At 38.6% G+C, this 17,537-nt stretch overlaps 3 protein-coding genes across 9 annotated transcripts in view; 1 reads left to right on the top strand and 2 right to left on the bottom strand.

Annotated features, from left to right (window-relative positions):
- acot11a (acyl-CoA thioesterase 11a) overlaps window positions 1–540 on the top strand; it is a 37,791-nt gene extending 37,251 nt beyond the window's left edge. For all 5 annotated transcript variants that reach the window (XR_012387516.1, XR_012387518.1, XM_005171174.5 and 2 more), the window contains one exon: window positions 1–540. This exon is cut by the window's left edge. The gene's annotated coding sequence lies outside the window, so the exon portion shown is untranslated.
- Window positions 1–17,537, bottom strand: part of LOC137487670 (uncharacterized) — a 579,101-nt gene that overhangs the window by 307,687 nt on the left and 253,877 nt on the right. The window lies entirely within an intron of this gene.
- fam151a (family with sequence similarity 151 member A) lies at window positions 3,198–17,057 on the bottom strand. Its single transcript, NM_001100095.1, has 8 exons — window positions 16,616–17,057; window positions 16,223–16,378; window positions 12,996–13,145; window positions 12,764–12,923; window positions 9,084–9,308; window positions 8,868–9,004; window positions 4,248–4,382; window positions 3,198–4,042 (listed from the first exon to the last, which is right to left on the bottom strand). Exons 1-8 carry the CDS (start codon window positions 16,797–16,799, stop codon window positions 3,390–3,392), a joined length of 1,800 nt encoding a protein of 599 aa, NP_001093565.1. The 5' UTR covers window positions 16,800–17,057; the 3' UTR covers window positions 3,198–3,389.

Raw genomic sequence — 17,537 nt, forward strand, 5'->3', positions numbered from 1 at the left:
AATTTATCTAACGCACTTCCTATTACATTTTCCTCAAATAAAACTAATAAAACTAGTGGGAATAGTCTAAACCCATCTATCAAATGGTTTACTCCTAAATCTGTCTCAAAGGGTTATTACTGAAACGTTGCATTACATGACATACTTTTAATAATTGGTCTAATTCCTTTAATAATGAGATTGCATTTGGTACCCTTACAAAAGTACTGTACATTACCTCTTTATGTGTGATTTTATCAGCCAAGGCAAAGCAAGTTTATTTATATACAGTAGTACATAAACACAAAAGCAATTCAGACTGCTTTCTGTAAAATGTTTAAAAAATAATTAAAATGTCATTACAAGGTACTTAAGTAACAAATACCTAATCTACATAATTAAAATTGTCAGAAAATAAGGAAGAAACAAGTAGAAAGTGCAATGAAAATGTATAGAGCAGGTTGGCATTACAATGCAAACTGTACTACTGTGTAAATTCAAACATTGGGATCCATCATACAGTTTACATTAAAGAATTAAATTGTGTGTTTATAACACTAACATGTTAGTCTTTTCCTTGTTCTATAGCAGTATTATTTTTTGGTGTAGGGATGTTTACAAAAATGAGTTTAATTCGCAAGTGTCAAACTTTGTTCCTGGAGGGTTACAGCTCAGCACAGTTTAGCTTCAACTGTAATTAAACACACCTGATCAACCTTATTGAGCCTTCAGGCTTGTTTAAACCTCCAGGTAAGTGTATTATGGTAGGGTTGGAACTAAACAGTGGAGGGCTGCGGAGTTTGACACCCCTGGTATAATTGTTAATTGTTTCATTTAATTGAAGTTAATAATTTTTACAAATTCAAGTAGGTTGAACATACAGTAATTAAGTTGTCTCCAAAAAGACTTGTGTTGTTTCAGCTCAATTAAAAAAGGGTAGTTTGATCAAGCAGCAAACATAACTTTTAGAGTGAGTGTTACACACGTTTTACGATTCGTGATGTAAAATTGGAGCTCCTCCAATGTTCTTCTGTGCAGAACCAATCTTAGTGCTCAGTCTTAGTCTGAGGCCAAGACGATTCAATGTACAAATGAGATTAATACCAAGACAAAAACAAGACGCTCAGAAAATGAGTCGATTACTACAACAGTTCATCTTTATTTCTATAGAAATGTGTACAATGTGTATGGTGTCAAAGCAGCTTAAGATAGACGATGAAAATAGAATAAAAAGCTACAACAATATTTCAGATTGTGAAGTGTTTCAGCATGTCAGACATGCTCTTCATATGTTGATTACCCCTTTAGCTTGGTTTGGTTATTGCCGATTTGAAACAATTCAGGATGGTTTCGTTCTTCAGCATTAATATTAGTTAACATGAATATTAATCAGATGATGTAATTCCGCTGCTGGCCTTCAGCCAATCATTGCATTGTTGATCATGATTTCAAAAATCAATAGATCTGTCCTCACAACAATCACAATGACACGCTGTGATCTCGGTTCAGATCATTCAGACATTTGAATCTGATTTACAAACTTGTTTGAAGAACCAAATTAACCAGAGATCAGATATCAAGATTAAAAGATCCAGGATCTGCCTCAGGAGAAAAGTGTAGAATGCTGGTGTAGTTCAAGCTAAAAAAAATGATTCAGGTCACTTTAATAGAAATGCTGTTGAACATCAGTTTAGATCAGCGTAATACAAATGTCCCTTATGTCCGAACAAAGCAAGCCAGAGGCGAAAGAACCAAATTTCCACCAATTGACAGAAGTGAAGAACAAACCTTCAGAGAAACCAGACCAGTTCTTCTCTGGCCAAACGACATGAGCAGAGCTGGAGCCTGGATGTCGGAGGCTTGAGAACAATAAGCATCGGCGATGAGAAAAAGTAGGGTGTTTAGACTAGCTAACGGGATCAATCCAAAGACTCTGCCTGTAACTGAAGTCTTTGCAGGAATCAGTCTTGTGCTCTTAACTTATCGACTACCGCGATAAGTGCCATCTGCCTGGGTTATAGGCCAGATCGATGATTATATGAACATGGGGATACAGAGAAAACAGACTAACATCAGAGTAGATGCCATTCATTTTGGGAAGCATTCCCATCTTTAATTACCCTGGTTAATAGACTAACAAGAGCAGCGTTTCTCAACAACGTTCCTGCAGCTCTGCACATTAACCAAACACACCTGATTCAGATCATCAGCTCATTAGCAGAGTCTGAAAGACCTGTAATGCGGGTGTGATGGACAAAAGATGACATCCAAAACATGCAGTGCTGGCATAGATAAATACACTAGATGTCGCCTGGCCAATTGTTGTCTATTGGACGAAATGCGTCAATTGCGCCGCCATCTTGCTACAGGTTAGCGCTCCTTTGAAATGAATGCTGGACCAATGTACAGTGGAGGACTGTGGCCATCCAAAGCCAGAGATATACACATATACACATATATCTATGATCGGGAGTTTTCCTGGATGTTAGTATGTAAATTTTTTTTTTCTAATTACGAATATTATAATTTTACATCACTTTTCTACATTGATGGATCAGTGACCGCACGGGCATTCCTGACAAAAAGCTTGTGTTTGTGTGTACAGAAATTTACTATTCACCCTCCCTGTTAAATTTGATCTAATCATGTCCTGAAACACACCTCCCTCTCCTGCTTTCGCTTCTCATACTGACGGAGGGAGCGATTCGCTTGTGAATGAATCCCCCGAACGACTCTTTCACTTACGTTAGCCGACAATAATACAAGTTTCTGGTAGCGCAGCATCTCGTTGTCATATTTCTTTTGCATTGTTTGCTGATTTTATTCAACAAAACTAGCATAAGCCGAGTGTTTAGTGCTAGTTGGAGCTTCTTTGTCTTGAATGCAGTAAGTGACTGTTATCATCAGAAATGTTACCTGATTAGCACAAAAGTTCAGAACATACAAAAACAGAAAAAAACTTAATATTACCTATGAAATGTTCTGCCTTTGTGCTTTGATTTTTTTTGTTTGCTCGTTACTACACCCGTAAACAGCGCTAAAGTCCCGCATCTTCACGTAATAACACTGTCTTGACTAGTGCGGTTGAATGACATTTTGTCCTGGGAGCACTGTACCAATGTGGCGGCGCTATTAATGCATGCTTAGGGTCCCTATGCGATATCTTGTGTATATATCTATGCATTGCTGGTGGTCCACCAGGAACGTGGTTTAGAAACACTGCTTTAGAGGATTGTATTTCACATGTTAGTGTTATATATGTATGTTAGGGCAAAGAGATGTGTCTGTGTTTGCTTCCCAAACTATCTTGGAAGGCTGTAGTGCATATACTGTATCTTGTCCATCTGCTCTTTAAACCACATACTCAGTGAATATAATTCTCCAACGTCTTTTTCAATGGCACGCAAGCTTTATTTTCGAACTGATAGATCTGTTATATGCTCTCTGTACATTTTAGGAATATTATAAAAGCTCCGTTGTCTGTTTGCTGCTCGGATGGCCATTAAGCTTTCAATCCCAGCATTGATGTCTTTGTTCTCTGTTTGATGCTCCACGGTCAGTGAAAAGCGGGGTTGTACTAGGACAAGTCTCCAAGTCTCAGATCTGTCCAGAGCCTCAGCCTGCAGCTGCAGTGAAACATCCTGCCAGGCCCTGTGGAAGAGCTGCACCATGGGCTCCAGCATCTCTGGTGTGTAGCCTTCAACCAAAGCTTCTTTAGGCCAACTCGGAGCCAGAGTCACATGTGGGAAGATTCGATCAACGGTTCTCAAAAACTCTTCTCCTGTCATGTAGCCTTGGATGTGGACAGCTCCGTGGGATATGTCCATGTTGACCCAGGTGGGGTGATGCAGCAAGTCTATGTCATAAGCCTGACGGAGGAGCTCCAGTGAGAGGCTCAGCTGATTCTGGGATTTTATCTGTAAGTAGATTCCCCACGGCTTTGTAGAGGCAAGAATCAAATCCAGGCAATCCTTAAGAGGCATTTCAGACCCGTCAATAATAGGAATGTTTGGGTGACCATCACTGGATTTTACTGGAATCACCAGCATTCCTCCAGGACTATCTGAAATGACAACAAAAAAGTATTATATTTTAACAGGATCTATGCATTTAAACTGTATCAATCCAGAGAAGCTGTAGAGGAATCATTCAATGTTTTTTAAGCCATTATTAATGTAAAAACAAAAGTGTTGAAAGAACCCCTCGGTAACACTCTTGTTTTTCCATTGTTATTTGATTGAGAGCGCTATAAAGGGTTAAAATGACACCTTCAAGCAGAGATAGTAAGGAATCTTTATCATTCACTGTGTCCCACTGGATGTTGAGTCCATCACTGTCCGCTGGTCTGAAATAGTCAACAATGTCTCCACCAGGATAGAATCTTCTGGGTCTGTCTTTAATCTCTAAGAAAACACAACAGCAGATCTTGTAATATACGAAATAAATACACTCATATAAAACTTATGTCCAAAACTGAGAAGCAATATTATAAAACTTATAACACAATAAACTCTGTTTTGATCCAAAAAGATTAAATAAACCTTTAAAAAATGTTGTTTTGATGAATGAAATTGAATAAAACTTTCTGCTTTCGGCTGGTCAAAATAACAAATTCATGTGAAATACTGGAAGATGATTAAAAATCGGAATGAAGAAATGTTTTGCCAAATTAAAAAAAAATTGATTCATATTAAAAGGACTTGATTTTGCTGGTGCAGTTTTGCAGAATTTTAGCTTTTAAAAATAGTTCCCAATAGTACTGTTTCTCAGGGATGTCACAGAAGGACCATTTGAGTTCTTAAGAAAAAAAAACTTTAATTTATAAAAAGAATTGGGTCTATAAAAATATCTATCTATCTATCTATCTATCTATCTATCTATCTATCTATCTATCTATCTATCTATCTATCTATCTATCTATCTATATATATATATATATATATATACATACACATATGTGCACCTACAGCACAGGAAAAGCAACTGAACATCAAGACCTGATACAGTGTGCTTTCCTTGCATCATAAAAAGCGTCTTTTCTAAAGTCAACAAAAATGCAGTGTGTTTTTATTATTATTTTTTTTCTGAACTAAAAGCAAGTTCTACACCCAACATCAAACACTTCATTACCATTAGCCCTCTAATTTTTCAACCAAGACATTTTTTTTAATTGCATTTCTCAACTCTTAATGTCGCTAGTTAACGCACTCAATGCATTTTTCCCACCACATCCCACAATGGTTGATATGTCGGTTTATGGTAAAAGTAGCAGAATTAATACATATACTACAAAAATTCCGAAAATATAAAGTTTAAGAGCAATTTATTTTTTTAAATATTCAAAATAAAAATTTTTTGAAAACTTAATCATCTTTATTTTTAAGTATGCTATAAAATATTTCAGATTCTCATTTAACATGTCTTTTTTTTCTTTTTTCTTTTTTTTTTTTACAATAAAACCAAAATCAAGTGTAGTAGTGCAACAGGATTATGTTTGTTTGATTTGTTTGTAAACCAACAATGCTGTGTGTGTAAGTCAATATATAAAACATTCATTCATTTGTTTTCTTTTTAGCTTAGTTCCTTTATTAATTTGGGGTCTCCACAGCAGAATGAACCGCCAACTTATCCAGCATATGTTTTGAGCAGCGGATGCCCTTCCAGCTGCAATCCATCACTGGGAAACATCCATACACACATACACTACAAACAATTTACTTTAATTTATGCACAACTGACCCAGCTGAGGCTCGAACCAGCGACCTTCTTGCTGTGAGGCGATCGTGCTACCCACTGCGCAATGACATGTGCTGCTTTGAGAAAGTCCCTTATATGGAGCTGGTTTGGGCGTGTATTATGCAAATTACAAACCTTGTTCAGGTGGACGCTAATTTAGAACAGAGTCATAGAGCCCTATCATACACCAGCGCAATGCGGCATGACACAATTGTTTGCTAGTTTCAGCTTGGTGCAAGAGTCGTTTGAAAGTTTAGAGCCACTCTGTTTAAATAGCAAATGCATTTGCGATTTTATATGCGCGCCCATAGGCGTTCTGATCTAAAAAAGGAGGCCTGTTGAGGAGCATTGCTATTTTAAGGAACTATAATAGACTGTTCAATAGACCAGAACAAAGCCGGTCTAAAGTCCAGTGCAGAGCGCGGTAGTTGTGCGCCTGGCTTACACACTGCTTAATAAAGACAGGATGTACAGCAATGCATAAATATCTTTACATATGAAAAATAATTCAAATATTAAGGATGTATATATATATATATATATATATATATATATATATATATATATATATATATATATATATATATATATAGGATATAATATGGATATATAGGATATAAATATAAAGGATTTAAATATTACAAAACATTATTTTCTATCCTACATAAATATAAAAACCATACTTTCAAGCCTTCTTCATCTCGGGGGGGGGGGGGCTTTTTCAGTTTATTCATAACAATTTGCTTTTATTAAGTTATTATTATTAGCAGTATTATTTATTTATATTTGTTTTATTAAAAACAAGCTTAGTTTTGTCCACCGGACAGGTTTTAGACCGTATGGGGTACAGCATGTGTATTTGGATATAACTCAGTTTTTTGAGCACACTTTGTTGTTATTATTGTTCATTTATTTGTTTGCTGGAAATTAGAACTGAATTTAGAAACAGTTTTGAAACAAATCTTTGCTCCTAAAAATTGAAATTAATTATTTATAGGCCAATGGATGTCTGTGCGTACAAGGTATGCACAATAGTGAAAGTGAAAGTAAAGAATGAGGAGGCTCATCTCTCATTCTCGCCTGTAGATGCTCTGTTTAACTGTTTTCTTGCTAGTGAAATGCTCAGTTTTCCCACTCACAAAGTCCACCATGTAAATAGCAAATGCACCATGGTGTGACGCAACTGACTCTTAAAGAGAATGGGAGAAGAAGCTCTGATTGGTTTCTTCTCAAAACACAACCTATAACTCATTAAGTGAATAAGCTCAACCCTGTGCCATGGCACAAAGTGGATTTTTCCATCCCTTAAATAGCAAAAGTGGATTCTGACACGCCCTTAATGCATTTGCGCCCTGCTCTTTGCACTTTGCGCATGGGTCGTCAAAATAGAGCTCACACACTCCAAATTCACTAACAGAAGAACGAGTTTAAGAACAAACTCATGTGTGTTCGGTGCAAAGTTTTCATGAGAAGTTCAAATGTGCACATATTTATTAAAAAACGGACACAATTATAAGTGAATGAGACCCAGTTGTTCTCCTGTGAAAAATATAATGATTTAGAACTTTTGCCACATTAAATAAAGGCTGATAATTGAACTGATGCAAATAAAGGAATGTACATGATTCATTTTCTTTTCGGCTTAGTCCCTTTATTATTCAGGTGTCGCTGAACCGCCAACTTATCATGCATATGTTTAACGCATCAAATCAAGGGATTCTCCCCTGTTCATTTGGAGTTGTTTTATTGTAAATAAACAGCTAAATGGTCAGTAAAATGTTTTACAATGATTATCAACAAAATAAAAACATACATTAGCAGCAAATACATTAACAAACAGTTCAGCTTATCAAAATTATTAGCTATTATAATGAAATAGAATCAAGCTATCAATCTCATTAGCTGTTTCTTCACTCTATAGCTGACACATTCTGATTAAAGAGCAACGAATGGATCTCTCATTTATTAAAATTTTTTATCACATTAAATAAGAGGTGTCACTTTGCACACAACTAACATTATAATGACAGCATTCGACTGCTTTCCTAACTTTTTATGCTCATTTAAGACAAAATTTGTTGTGTTTGGGGAAAAAAACCCCACCAAGAACGACATCTTTGATATGTTATTATTAATTATGTGTGTATGTCTGTTTAAACACGCACCCAAAACCCAGACTTTCTCTCCGCTTCAAATCGCGTGTACAGATTCCGTTTGGGAAACAGCATCTGTTTATCTCTATGGAGCACGTCAGCTGACAGTCATGCACCATTATATGACTGTTTTGAGGATTGTATAGGATGGGCGATGGGACCTGTACTCAAAAGGAAAGGGAACCGCGCCGTTTTTAATGTTTATTCTTAAGTGTTTTCATTCCTAAACAAAGTGAAAGCACAGAACAGACTCACGTTAAAGACCACGGGGCGACCCCTGGTGGTTCGGCGGTATAGGTTGAGTATAGGGAGACTAGGCTGTTCAGAGAAAGACTGAAAATACGGGAGAAATACGGGAAAATACCTTTAAGGGATAATAGCGGGATAGAACTGTAAAAATACGGGAGAATCCCGGGAAAAACGGGAGGGTTGACAGGTATGCATCAGATGCCCATCCAGCACTGGGAAAAACTCATAAACTCTTGCTTTCACACACATACACTACAGCAGGGGTGTCAAACTCAATTTCTGGAGGGCCGAAGCCCTGCACAGTTTAGTTCCAACCCTGCTCCAACACACTTACCTGTAGGTTTCAAACAAGCCTGAAGGACTCAATTAGTTTGATCTGGTGTGTTTAATTAGGGTTGGAACTAAACTGTGCAGAGCTGCGGCCCTTTTGGAACTGAGTTTGACACCTGTGCTCTACAGCTAATTTAGCTTTTTCAATTCACCTACACCGCATGTCTTTAGACAGTGGGAAAAACACCCGAAGGAAACCCAGGCCAACGCGGGGAGAACATGCAAACTCCACACAGAAATGCCAACTGACCCAGCCAGGGCTTGAACCAGTGACCTTCTTGCTGTGAGGCATTTAGTATAGTTTTATCTGTAAAACATTTAGTTTCAACCAAAGCCAGTAAATAAATAACAAACTTATCAGATAAGGAAATATTGTGCATTACATGTGAAGTGTGGTACAGTATGCAAGACGTCACTCACTTGCAGCTTCTCTGAACTGTGAGAGCACAGGCTCATAGATGTCATAGTAGATGCGCTGAGGGTTGCTGTTGTCTCTAATGAAGAGGAGATCATTCAAAGTGGGATTTTCCTTTCCTTGCCACAGGGTTAAACTGTACCTGCATCATAATCAAGACAAAATATGGACATTGCCTTCATCTCCCACTCTGAAATGATTGAGCTGACCTTTAGTTATACCTTGAAGACTGACTGAGCAGCCAGCTCAGATGCGGCCAGCCATTCTTGGCCATCAGAGCATGAACAGGGAAGGTAATTTTCTGTGGAAGGTGTCTTATGGTGGAGTACATCTGCTCCACCATACTGCGGGTGTAAGTCACATTGGGGAAGATGGAAAGATAAAGAACCTTCCACCCTGGAGAGATGGTGACGTCAGGAAATTTTAGCTGAATGAGCTCAAAAAACCTGGAAAAAAAACAACAACTGAAAACCGACCCCAATCAGACACAAGCTAGATAATCAAGCTCTTACTAGGCTTTCTAGAAACATCTGTGCAGGTCTTTTGGGGCAAGTTGAAGCTAAAATCTGCAGGACAGAGTTTGAGAACCCTTATGAATTGTATTGGCTGGTATTAAAGGTTGGTTTAGCAGTTCAGGTCTCCAAAAAATATTTGTTGCAGTTTTTGATCATTTAAGTTCATTGGATTGACTATTTAAATATCAGAAGATATTATCCATGCACTTACAGGGTAAAATTGCTACTTTTTACTGTCCTTAAGTGTGTTTCTGGTCACTATCAATGCATTGTCATTTTGACAAAAATAGACCCAGCGCCAAAACAATAGCGGCTGTTTTAGCTCTGCTTATGCTACGGCCTGCACTATGAAAGCTTTAATCTGTTAACATTAATTCATTTATTCATTTATTTTCTTTTAAGCTTAGTCCCTTTATTAATCTGGGGTCACCACCGTGTGATGAACCGTCAACTTATCCAGCATATGTTTTATGCAGCGGATGCCCTTCCAGCTGCAACCCATCTCGGAAAAACATCCATACAATCTCATTAACACACAAACACTACGAACAATTTAGCCTACCCAATTCATCTTGACCACTTGTCTGGACTGTGGGGGAAACTGGAGCACCTGGAGAAAACCCACGCGAACACAGGGAGAACATGCAAACTCCACACAGAAACGCCAACTGACCCAGCCGAGGCTCGAAACAGCGACCTTCTTGCTGTGAGGTGACAGCAAGCAGTTAACAAACAATGCCTATGCTTTGGTTGCATATGTAGTGTGAAAGAGGCTTAAAGGTAACCTATTATACCTCTTTTTACAAGACATAGCCTCTAATTTCCATAGTGCGTGTATGTGAAGTTTCAGCTCAAAATACTCTCCAAATAATGTTTTAGAACTCTTTGAAATTGCTCCTTTGGCTTTGATCCTAATTGAGCCAGTTTGTTGACTGTTGCTGCTTTAGAGGGCAGAGCTACAAACTCCAACGTGCCTATATAACATGAAATCAGCTTTTATAATGCCAAAGTCAGTTTCTTCTGGTTGTGATCACACGAGGAAGAAGCAGCCTCAAATAATTATACTATATATATTTTAATGTTCTGTTATAATCATGCTCTGTGTAGTCTAATAAAATGCAAAACAACAGGCGTTTCCCTGTTTTCTATAAAAACAAACAGGAAATTAAAGGTGTATAACATCGTTAGCATGGTGACACAGGACAGTCTGTGTCACTTGTTAAAATTCTCATCTCATCTCACCTAATTTTCATCAACTTTTCTGGAGCCTTCTCGCAGGTGTGTTTTCATTCCAGCCCTTCTCAAAAAGTTGAGTTCCAGAGCCCCAGCTGTGTGTGGAGGTGAGTCCAACTATCTCTAGTCAGTACTCCCGCACAAGCTCAGGCTCCTTCCCTCCCAGTGAGGTGACATTTCATGTCCCAAGAGCTAGTTTCTGTGCCCATGCTGTGACGATTGAGTTGTTGTGATCCTAACCTTCGACCACTACCCGTTCCACAATGCACTGGCCCTTATGGCTGCCCCTGTGGCTGATGAGCCTGCAGGAGGATGGTCCCACGTCGCTCCTTCGGGCCGAGCCCTACCAGGTTCCGTGGGACAAAACCCGGCCACCAGGCGCTCACATATGATCCCCAACCCCAGGGTGGGGCCCCGGCTGTGCCATACCGCGCGACATCACAGTCTCCCTTTTGTTATATTTGGAATATGCCGGCAGTTAGCAACTCTCACATGGTCACCCACTGAAGCTAAGCAGGGCTGCGCCCAGTCAGTACCTGGATGGAAGACCACATGGGAAAGCTAGTTTTCTGCCGGAAGTGGTGTTAGTGAAGCCAGCAGGTGGCGCCCAACCTGCGGTCTGTGTGGGTCCTAATGCCCCAGTATCGTGACGGGGACTCTATACTGCTCAGTGAGCGCCGTCTTTCGGATAAGACATTAAACCGAGGTCCTGACTCTCTGTGGTTACTAAAAATCCCACGATGTAGGGGTTTCACCCCAGCATCCTGGCTAAATTTGCCTACTGGCCTGTCCATCATGGCCTCCTAACCCTCCCCATATCATAATTGGCTTCATCACTCTGTTTTCTCTCCACCAATCAGCTGGTGTGTGGTGTGCGGTCTGGTGCAAAATGGCAGGTCATGCAGGTGGATGCTGCACACATGGTGGATGCTGCACACATGGTGGGGGATGAGGAGATTCCCCCTATGTGTAAAGCGCTTTGAGTGCCCAGAAAAGTGCTATATAAATGTAAGGAATTATTATTATTATTAATTATTATATTCATAAGGGTTTTTCGAACTGCACTTAGTCTGACCTGTCACCTAAGACCTTTTTGCCTTGGGAGACCCTAAGAGGGACATCAGCCCCCGACAACACAGCTCTTAGGATCACTCAGGCACTCAAACCCCTTCCACCTCGATAAAGTGGCGGGTCATAGAGAAGCTGATCTAAGGAGTAAAAATTAGCGTGTTAAAATTGCTTATTTCGCCAGCAAAACATTTAACATTCATTCCTTCATTTTCTTTTCGGTTTAGTCCCTTTATTAATCTGGGGTCACCACAGCGGAATGAACCACTAACTTATCAAGTATATGTTTTACACAGCGGGCAACCCATCACTGGGAAACATCCATACACACTCATTTACACATACACTGCAGACAATTTAGTTTACTCAATTCAATTCACCTATACCACATGTTTTTAGCCCGGGGGGGGGAAACAGGAGCACACGGAGGAAACCCACGCAAACACGGGGAGAACATGCAAACTCCACATAGAAACGCCAACTGACCCAGCCGAGGCTCGAACCAGCAACCTTCTTGCTGTGAGGCGATTGTGCTACTCACTGCGCCACCGTGCTGCCCAACATTTAACATTGTTCTGATTTTCATAGATTAAAACTATCATTTCAAAGCTGTCCAAATGTGACTGTTCATACGCATCAGCTGCCGACCGGAAGTCCTAAGCATTCTCCTTGAGCATACACGCAAAGCATAATGGGGAATTTTGCGTTCTAAGAAAAAGGTTTATAGGTAAACTGAAATGCAGACAATATAAACACAGATATACACAATTACTCTCTGACTGCTCTTCTGGACTATTGCATATTGTTCCCTGATTCATCAAACCCCTTATGACCATTACACTGACGGGAATCGGGAAGTATTTTATGAATGCCTGCAACATATTTACATGCCAGTAAGCGTAACTGGTCACGTATCTTGTGTTTTCATGTATAATACTGACAGAGATAGTTTTTCTGAAACTTAGTAAAAACGGATGTCTGTATGAGAATAATTATTCTGCAACACTGTTTTAAAACAAAACATGCACTAGTGTGAATGCAGCCTAAAAAGCAATTAATTGTTAGCAATAAAATGAAACTCTTACTCTGAAGCATTGACCACTGGCCAGAACTCAGGGACATTAGGACCAGGAAGAATATCTGCATTTATCCACACCGGCCTGTTGATCCCCGTTTGGTTTTTCGCTCTCAGCAGATCCAATGAGGGCTCCACAGCACTGATACTCTTAAAATCCAGCTTTACCCCTAATGAAGGACAGCCACATAACAAATGTTCGCAATGTCATCAGAGTATGAAAAACAGACAATGTTGTTTACCTTTCTTTGACTTGAGCACAGCATCCAGCCATTCCTCCAGAGTGTTGTCACTGTAAATGTCTGGCGGATGGGCCATGATGGGAATATTGGTTTCATTGACTGTGTTATGACCTTGTACATTTACATCAGCCTCTAGGATCATCACATCACCTGCAATGTAAACAGTTACACAGCACAAAATGATTTTTCTACTAAGAGGTTTTGTCTTGTTTCTAGTCCAAATATCTAATAGTTCTTAAATCAAGAAGCATTTTCTAGACTAGATTTATTTTTCATAAAAAAGCTATTTTTAAGCAAGTTTTAAAAATAACAGGCAAAATAATGTGCAAATGGGAGAAGCAAAATAAAATTGTTTATTGTTATTTACCCAACTGGCACATTATTTTGCTTGTTTTAAGGAGAAACTCACATAATTTTTTTCTAAAAACAAGAATTTTTGCTTTGTCTACAAAATCCTTCTTGATTTATTATTTTTTTAGATAGTCTGGGGGCCCACAATAAAAACCTAAAAGTTTTTGTAAATTAAATACAGTGGGGCAAAAAAGTATTTAGTTAGTCACCAATTGTGCAAGTTCTCCCACTTAAAAAGTTGAGAGAGGCATGTAATTTTCATCAAAGGTAAAAGACACCTGTCCACAACCTCAAACAGTCACACTCCAAACTCATACAAGACCACTGATAATCTGCCTCGATGTGGGGCTCCATGCAAGATCTTACCCCGGGACCTAGTGAATGACCTGCAGAGAGCTGGGATCAAAGTAGCAAAGGCTACCATCAATAACAATGTGCTGCCAGGGGCTCAAATTCTGCAGTGTCCCCCTGCTTAAACAAGTACATGTTAAGGCCCGTCTGAAGTTTGCTAGAGAGCATGTGGATGATCCAGAAGAGGATTGGGGGAATGTCAAATGGTCAAATGAAACCAAAATAGAACATTTTGGTAAACACTGTTTTGACTGTTGTGTTTAGAGAGAAAAGAATGCCGAGTTGCATCCAAAGAACACCATACCTACTGTGAAGAACAAGAGTGGAAACATCATACTTTGTGGCTGTTTTTCCTAAAGGAAAGAATGAATGGTGCCATGCATCGTGAGATTTTGTCTGAAAATCTCCTTCCATCAGCAAGGGCATTGATAATAAAACATGGCTGGGTCTTTCAGCATGACAATGATCTCAAACACACCACCCAGGCACTGACAGGGTGGCTTCGTAAGAAGCATTTCAAGGTCAGGGAGTGGCCTAGCCAGTCTCCAGATCTCTAGCCTATAGAAAATCTTTGGAGGGAGTCGAATGTCTGTATTGCCCAGCGACAGCCCCAAAACATCACTAGAGGAGATCTGCAGTGAGCAATGGATTAAAATAAAATAACAAAGTATCAAAATGAAATGTAGTTACTGACCAAATACTTATTTTCCATCGTAATTTGCAAATTAATTCTTTAAAAATCCTACAATGTGATTTTCTGGATTTTCTTTCTCATTTTGTCTCTCATAGTTGAGGTATATCAATGAACATTACAGGCCTCTCTCATCTTGCACAGAGAACTTGCACAATTGGTAGCTGACTAAATACTTATTTGCACCACTGTGTAGCACAATTTTCTATCATACTTTGTATAGCGAGGGTCTAACAAATTTAATATTAATGTAAATATTACATCCTTGCAAATGTGTCCCCCACCCCTCAGCAGTCAAATCAGATGAAGATTTAGTTTTAAAAATGATTTAATTATTAAATTTTGAGGTGACCAATTATTTCAAGTGCATTGTTTGATAGTGATATAAAAATATATATATATTTAATTTAATTTAATAGCGACAGCGGCTCAGTGGTTAACACTGTCACCTCACAGCGAAAAGGTCACTGGTTCAAGTCCCATCTGGGTCAGTTGGCATTTTTGTGTGGAGTTTGCATGTTTTTCCCTATGTTCACATGAGTTTCCTCCGAGTGGTCCGGTTTACTACAGACCTGCGTTATAGGAGAATTGAAAAAACTAAATTGTCTGTAGTGTACTCTGCAAATAATGCTTTTATTACTTAGATTTTACGTCTTATTTCTAGTCCAAATATCTAAAAGTTCTTAAATCAAGAAGCATTTTCTTGACAAGCAAAACACATTGTCAAGTTTTAAGAAAAAAATATGCCAAAATGTATTGAGTTTTTCCTTAAAATAAGCAAAATAATCTGCCAACGGGGTAAGCAAAATAATCTTATGTCAAAAGAAAAAACAAGATTATTTTTCTTACCCCATTGGCAGATTATTTTGGATATAATTTCTTAAAACTAGACAATGTGTTTAAGGATTTAAGAATATTTAGATATTAAGACTAGAAACAAGACAAAAAATATAAGAACAGCATTTTTTGCAGTGTATGTGTGTGAATGAGAGTGTATGGATGTTTTACGGTACTGGGTTGCAGATGGAAGGGCATTCGCTGTGTAAAACATATGCTGAATAAGTCGGCGGTTCATTCCGCTGTAGTGACCACTGATGAATAAAGGGACTAATCCAAAGGAAAATGAATGAATAAAAAAAATACAGGGGCAAAGCAGTGGCGCAGTAGGTAGTGCTGTCGCGTCACGGCAAGAGGGTCGTTGGGTCGAGCCTCGGCTCAGTTGGCGTTTCTGTGTGGAGTTTGCATGTTCTCCCTGCATTCGCGTGGGTTTCCTCCGGGTGCTCCGGTTTCCCCCACAGTCCAAAGACAAGCGGTACAAGTGAATTGGGTAGGCTAAATTGTCCGTAGTGTATAAGTGTGTGTGTGAATGATGGGTTGCGGCTGGTAGGGCATCCACTGCGTAAAAACTTGCTGGATAAGTTGGCGGTTCATTCCGCTGTGGCGACCCAAAATTAATAAAGGGACTAAGCTGACAAGAAAATGAATGAATGAATGATGAAAAAAAATACAAAGGATGAACATTGGGACTGTTTGGCCACATGGCTGGAATTGCTTAGGATCCCCAAATTCACTAAACCCACCCCGGGAAACATGAGAAAACTTGTTTTTGCAGTGTACATATTATATAAACACCATATCATCTGTAGGTTATTTTATCAGCACTCATAAACTGTGCATATTTCATATCTATCACCTTTATTTCACTGGTAGAGTTTTTTTATTTACTATCCCATGGCTAATGGAAGTGACCGAAGCGCAACCTTGAACAAGGGTGTTAAGATAAAACAAGAGATCAAGAGAAAGGTGTTAAGATAAAACCAGATATCACGCTTACTGTTCAAGGCCTTGCTCATCTCAGATTTACTGTTGGCTGCGTGATACCATGTCGCATAAAGGCCATCTTTCTCCTCAATCTCCCCAGTCTGAAGAAGAAAGTCGAGCATGTCTCCGTCAGATGGAAACGGCTCCATGTCCACGTCCACTGAAGCGTCTGAGACCAACCCCAAGATGAATAATATGTTTATCGTTTACGATAATGTCATAATTATTGTAATGTGTTTTAATGATATGTGAGCTGACATTATTGAGTATGTTAATAAAAATCAATCACTTATGTATTTTTGGCTATTGCCAAAAAAAACACCCTTACAACATTACACGCAACTGAACTCCATTTCAAGCAATATTCAGTGCCAAACTATGCAATGTCATGACAGAGTTTACATACCTGATTTTGCGATCACAAACACTGAAGTTAATGTAATGATGAGAAGCAGTGCAATCAGACCGAGTCCAACACACAACATGATGAACTGCTCTCTCGTAAAGATCCCCAGAACAGTCTTTGCTTCTTTTCCTTCTGCCTCTTCACCCTCCCCAATGCTGCAGCTCTTTTCTTCTTTAACTTCCATTATTTGTGCAAACACTAAATGTTCACTCAACAAGCATAAGCTACAGAATGACAGAGTTTTGTTTTCTGAGGTCCAACCTCCCCTTTATCTGCAGACCATAAAACAAAGTGACAGACCGCACTTTGTATTCTTGACATTTTGTTTGGAAGAAATAGACTCCGGTTACTGCATTGGCTGAACTAACCAATCATTAGCTCCATGCATACATTAAACCACAAACATCTCACCTATTTGTTGCAACATATTTTTCCATATCTGGGGCCTTATAGACAACAGAACTAACTTCCGTGACACATATTTGGTGTATATATAATAATTTAACATTTAAGCTTACATAATTGTTTTTACAAATTTAAGAGGAATGAATATAAAATATAAATATAAAATATAAAAATAATTCTTAACTATTTATTATAAAATAAATAGTTAAGAATTGTGCTGTTTCTACTCATTTTAAATAAGTTGAACAAGCAGCAAATGTGATTTTTTTTACTGTATATACTGTCGTTGTTGATAATCTTTGGATCTATTTCAAAATAAAATAAAATAAATATAAATAATAAAACTCACATTTAATTCAGTATTTCTACAGATTGAGAAATTCCCAAAATTAAAAAGGATTTCCAAGTAAATCAGTGTTTTTAGTATATAATAAAATCTACATAATAAAACAAGACTACACATTATAAAAGCCTGTGCTTATGCTTATCAGTAATTTATCAGACAGCTATGTAATGA

This window comes from Danio rerio, chromosome 2 (genome assembly GCF_049306965.1).
Source record: "Danio rerio strain Tuebingen ecotype United States chromosome 2, GRCz12tu, whole genome shotgun sequence".
NCBI lineage: Eukaryota > Metazoa > Chordata > Actinopteri > Cypriniformes > Danionidae > Danio > Danio rerio.

Excerpts from the sequence above, each read along its gene's own strand:
- fam151a (NM_001100095.1), bottom strand. The coding sequence starts at position 16,799 with ATGGAAGTTAAAGAAGAAAAGAGCTGCAGCATTGGGGAGGGTGAAGAG. Across the intron at positions 16,379-16,615 it reads GTTTGTGATCGCAAAATCAG|ACGCTTCAGTGGACGTGGAC; the intron begins GTATGTAAACTC and ends GGTTGGTCTCAG. Across the intron at positions 4,043-4,247 it reads CTTACTATCTCTGCTTGAAG|ATAGTCCTGGAGGAATGCTG; the intron begins GTGTCATTTTAA and ends TTGTCATTTCAG.